Consider the following 4,600-nt stretch of genomic DNA (forward strand, 5'->3'; position numbering starts at 1 on the left):
AACTTGCCAGTCCGACCACTGATAAGCAGTCAAACTCGAACTCGACTCGAAAAATAAACTCGAACTCGACTCAAAAGCTCGAACCTAACTCAAACTCGACTCGAACTGGTCTGATTGCTGACCGAGCCAAGTTGAGCTGGAGATGCTGGTTCGGTCACCGAGCCAAGCTGAGTTTGCACTGGGTGTGCCTGGTGACCGAGCCGAGCTGAGCTGAGGCCATCTCGACTCGGTTGGACTCGATGTACACCCCTACACATGCCTGCCACCCTGGTACTTGTAGTGCAGCTGACTTGTACATATGTGCCGGCTAGCAAAGCTTAGTACGATATGTGTGACATCTAACCATGTATATGTGGAGAATGATCCATTGGCATAGACAATGTCATAGAGTCGACTTGGTGTGGGACCCACTATAATATATGTGCAACATCTAAACGTGCATCAGATCCCCATGTTCAAGCGGTCTACCTCAAAAATCAGCCGAATCTGAAATTCAGGCGTACCATAACATTGGTAACAATGTAAATCATGCATAAAACCTCTAATTCATGTATGCCCCACAAGTCATCTTAAGATCCTGGCAAATTCCACTTGGTTCCAGGTGTTTGACAGACAGAGAACAGTACTGTTATTCTAAAACAGCATGACATGAATTGCCTATTCAAGACAGCATATGTGAGATAACTTATGTGGATGTGGAACACAACATACTACCAAACAGCTGATCAAGTTCCAAGCTGAGTCATGGCTTGTAGACCATAGGTTTACCATGGTGGCTAGGGTCCAAGCAATCCTAGGAATTTTTTGGAAGATTTTAACAGTACTGTTCAACTATAATTTCACTAAATTTAGAAAACCCTACAAATCTTTGTGATTTTGGTATTTATCAATATAATATCAATAAAAGTAACTTACATGGATAAAATAATAAATATTAATATAAAATATAAATATAATAAAACTAGACCTCATGATTTGAACTCTCACATGGAGCTATCATGGCCAACACTTCTATTTAAACCCACTACACCCCTCCCAACCTTACTACAACAACTCACCTTCTTCTCCTATCTCTTCCTCAACCTTCCAAAACCTTCTCATCTTCCAAAGCTCTAAGTCTCTCTACAAAACCAATCACAACCATTAACTTCCTTGGCCACTAGATCAACAACCCAAAAACCAATCAGTTTCTTGTATACACTTTCTCAACCGCGCATACTTAGTCCTCCAAACATGTTTAACGGTTCTGATCATGACGATTTCCTCTCACGGCGATGTGTGTGGGTGAACGGACCAGTCATCGTAGGGGCCGGCCCATCGGGTCTGGCCACCGGTGCTTGCCTGAAAGAACAGGGCGTCCCATTCATCATACTCGAGAAGGCTGATTGCATTGCTTCCTTGTGGAAAAAACGCACCTATGATCGCCTCAAGCTCCACCTCCCCAAGCAATTCTGTCAGCTTCCGAAGCTTCCGTTCCCGGAAAACTTCCCGGAGTACCCAACCAAGAAGCAATTCATTGAGTATTTGGAATCATATGCAGAGCACTTCGATATCAAACCTCGATTCAACGAATGCGTCCAATCCGCCAATTACGATGAGACGTGCGGGTGGTGGCGTGTCAGGACCGGCGGGATGGCCGGAAGTGGTGAGGTGGAGTACATTTGCCGCTGGCTAGTGGTGGCGACAGGAGAGAATGCAGAGCGCGTCATGCCGGAGATTGAAGGGCTGGGAGAGTTCCAGGGAGAAGTGATGCACGTTTGCCAGTACAAGTCCGGCAAGGACTTCGAAGGGAAGCAGGTATTGGTCGTTGGCTGTGGGAATTCCGGCATGGAAGTGTCTTTAGACCTTTGCAACTACAATGCCTTACCGTCAATGGTTGTCCGCAGCTCGGTGAGTGTCATAGCTGCAAATTTCTTGAAAAGCTTGCATTTTTCTGAGTTCGGGTAGATGAATTCTTGGTGGGTTTTGTTTCCAATTGTCTAATTCTGATTCAATCTTTCAGGTTCATGTCTTGCCGAGGGAAATTCTTGGGAAATCAACATTCGCGATGGCTGTTTTATTGATGAAATGGCTACCCCTTCGGTGGGTGGACAAGCTTCTATTGTTTTTGGCGTGGTTGGTGCTTGGAAACACAGCAAAATACGGGCTAAAACGGCCATCGGTGGGGCCCCTGCAGCTCAAGAACACGGAAGGGAAGACCCCTGTTCTGGATATTGGTGCATTGGAGAAAATTAGATCTGGTGAAATCAAAGTAGTCCCAGGAATCAAGAGGTTCTCAAATGGGGGTGTTGAGCTTGTAAATGGACAGATATTGGAGGTCGATTCCGTCATTTTGGCGACCGGATACCGCAGCAATGTTCCTTCATGGCTAAAGGTAAATTATTTTCTAAATCACTGGTATTTTTTATCCTTAGTTCATGGGGAAGGGTAATTTTGGCATTTTAGAAAGATGAAGAATTCAAAAAAAAAAAAAAGGCCTTCTTGGTTAAGTGACCGTTATTGGAAGTTGGCTTTTGTTTGGTAATAATTGGGTTAGTTACATTCTCTCTTTCTTGAGGTTTTTTTTGTTTTTGGGGTTTGATTTCATAACAAATTTGGAAGAAGATGGATTGGACTTGTCATTTTAGTGGGGGGGTGTTTTCTATACTTTTGAAGTACATAGAACACATGGTTTCCAAGAAAAGAAAGCTAAAAGGGTAGTTAGAGAAGGTGAGACATGACCCAAGGAAATGCTAGTTGTAAGCATCTTTCTTTCCAAAAGGGTTTACCTGTAAAGGCATGAAAAGGCCAATCTAAGAGCTGGTTCTTCTTCTTTTTTTTGGTGGGTCATGGTCCTTTTTTTCCTTTTTTTCTTCTTTGGGGGCTTTGATTTTCATGGTTGTTTTTTTAGATTGAAATGGTTTGGCTGAACTTTATTGGGTTTTTTTCTAAATTGCAGGAGAATGACTTCTTCTCAAAGAAAGGGTTTCCAAGGCAGCCATTTCCAGATGGGTGGAAAGGGAATTCAGGGCTCTATGCAGTTGGGTTCACAAGGAGAGGATTGTCTGGTGCATCCATAGATGCTATGAGAATAGCACAAGATATTGGGAAAGTTTGGAAAGAGGAAACAAAGCAGACAAAGCAGTTTGCCTGCCATAGAAGATGCATTTCAATGTTCTGATGAAGTCTCCTTCAGCTGATTGATTGTTTTTCATGTTTTTCCTCTTTTCTTACTCTTTTGGGCCATCATCCATGGTGGTAACTGAGATGAACTTGTCGCGTGTAAAATGATAAATAGTGTTTGTAAAAAGAAAGAAAAAAAAAAGGCACATATACCAGACCTCTCCAAAGAGCCCAGTTTTTGTATGGAATGGGCTTTTTTGTGTATAGAGAAATAGGTTTTTTTTTTTTTTTTTTTTTTTTTTTTAGAGTTTTGGAATTTTTGTATCTTGTATAATTTGGCAATGATTAACAAAGGAAAGAGTACTATTCTCTTGTTATTCTACACGCTTCCGTTATTGCAAATGCCCATTCTCTTGTTATTCTACACGCTTCCCTTGTTGCAAATGTCCATTCTCTTGTTATTCAACACGCTTCCCTTATTGCAAATGTACCGTATATCTCTCTCTCATCCGCTGGAACTGATTTGATTTTCATGGAAGTCCAGCTTGCCACTTTAAAGTGACTGTTGAACTGGCTTTCCATTTCAAGATTTTGCTCAAAAATCATGGATAGACATCTAAGGTTAAGAGAGACAACACTTGAAAAGATGATATGGCAATTAGCGTATTGATTTACGATTAAAATTTTGAAATTCTATTTCATCCTTTTGATTTAATTTTGTGGTTATCTTCTTCTCATGTGCATGTATAAAAAAATGTTGTTTGATTGTATTTAGTTCACTTTCATTTCCCCGGTATCATTCATTCTTTAACTGTTGACGTATTAACATTTCTATAGGGAACTGCACTTCAAGCCCAATGACAAAATAATCATTAAATTTCATAGTTTTTCATTCGTTGAAGATCCCGCAGGGTTTTCCGCAAGCTGTTGGATTTCACTGTTCGACAGCCATTAAAACATCTCCCTCTCTCTTTAGGTTTGAATCAGTCCACCCATGTTACACTCACGTGTCACAACCAGTGAGTAATAGTAGCCCCACACATCAAAGGTGGCGTACTGTTTCAATGCCCCTTAAATTCCATCTTGTATTCTCCTTAATGCCTGAAAAAGAAGTCAGGATGGGGACCTGTACTCATTTTACAGCACAAGAAGATAAAAATAAAATAAAATAAAGTTTTCATTAAAAAAAAAAAAAATCTGGCTTGTGTCGATTGTTTACAGCCCCACTTCAACAACCATAAATCATCAATGGAAATTGCTTGGAAAGAAACCCACTGCCGCCATCATTGAATTATTGTTTCTGTAAAAAGAACGAAAGTTCAAGGCTTTATGGTTTCATTGCTTGGGAGGAGTTGTATATTTCAGAGAATGAGGCCCACTTCAATCGCAGTGAAATGTGTCCCATCTTTCTCTTTTTGAGTTGCCTTGAATTATCCAATGAGGCCTATAAAAAAGAAAAAGAAAAAGAAAATCTTTAGTACCAAAGACAGGGGCCATC

At 40.9% G+C, this 4,600-nt stretch overlaps 1 protein-coding gene across 1 annotated transcript; it reads left to right on the plus strand.

The window, feature by feature from the left end:
* The first annotated feature begins 921 nt into the window (after positions 1-921).
* On the plus strand, positions 922-3,484 carry LOC131240676 (probable indole-3-pyruvate monooxygenase YUCCA5). The gene is made up of 3 exons (XM_058239065.1): positions 922-1,890; positions 2,003-2,374; positions 2,939-3,484. Exons 1-3 carry the CDS (start codon positions 1,234-1,236, stop codon positions 3,158-3,160), a joined length of 1,251 nt encoding a protein of 416 aa, XP_058095048.1. The 5' UTR covers positions 922-1,233; the 3' UTR covers positions 3,161-3,484.
* Positions 3,485-4,600: the final 1,116 nt, after the last annotated feature.

Source organism: Magnolia sinica, chromosome 3, assembly GCF_029962835.1.
Source record: "Magnolia sinica isolate HGM2019 chromosome 3, MsV1, whole genome shotgun sequence".
Lineage (NCBI taxonomy): Eukaryota > Viridiplantae > Streptophyta > Magnoliopsida > Magnoliales > Magnoliaceae > Magnolia > Magnolia sinica.

What these genes read in the sequence shown, in the direction of transcription:
- LOC131240676 (XM_058239065.1), top strand. Translation starts at nt 1,234, where the DNA reads ATGTTTAACGGTTCTGATCATGACGATTTCCTCTCACGGCGATGTGTG. An exon ending in CAATGGTTGTCCGCAGCTCG is followed by an intron (nt 1,891 to 2,002) that starts GTGAGTGTCATA and finishes TCAATCTTTCAG; the next exon opens with GTTCATGTCTTGCCGAGGGA. An exon ending in ATGTTCCTTCATGGCTAAAG is followed by an intron (nt 2,375 to 2,938) that starts GTAAATTATTTT and finishes TCTAAATTGCAG; the next exon opens with GAGAATGACTTCTTCTCAAA.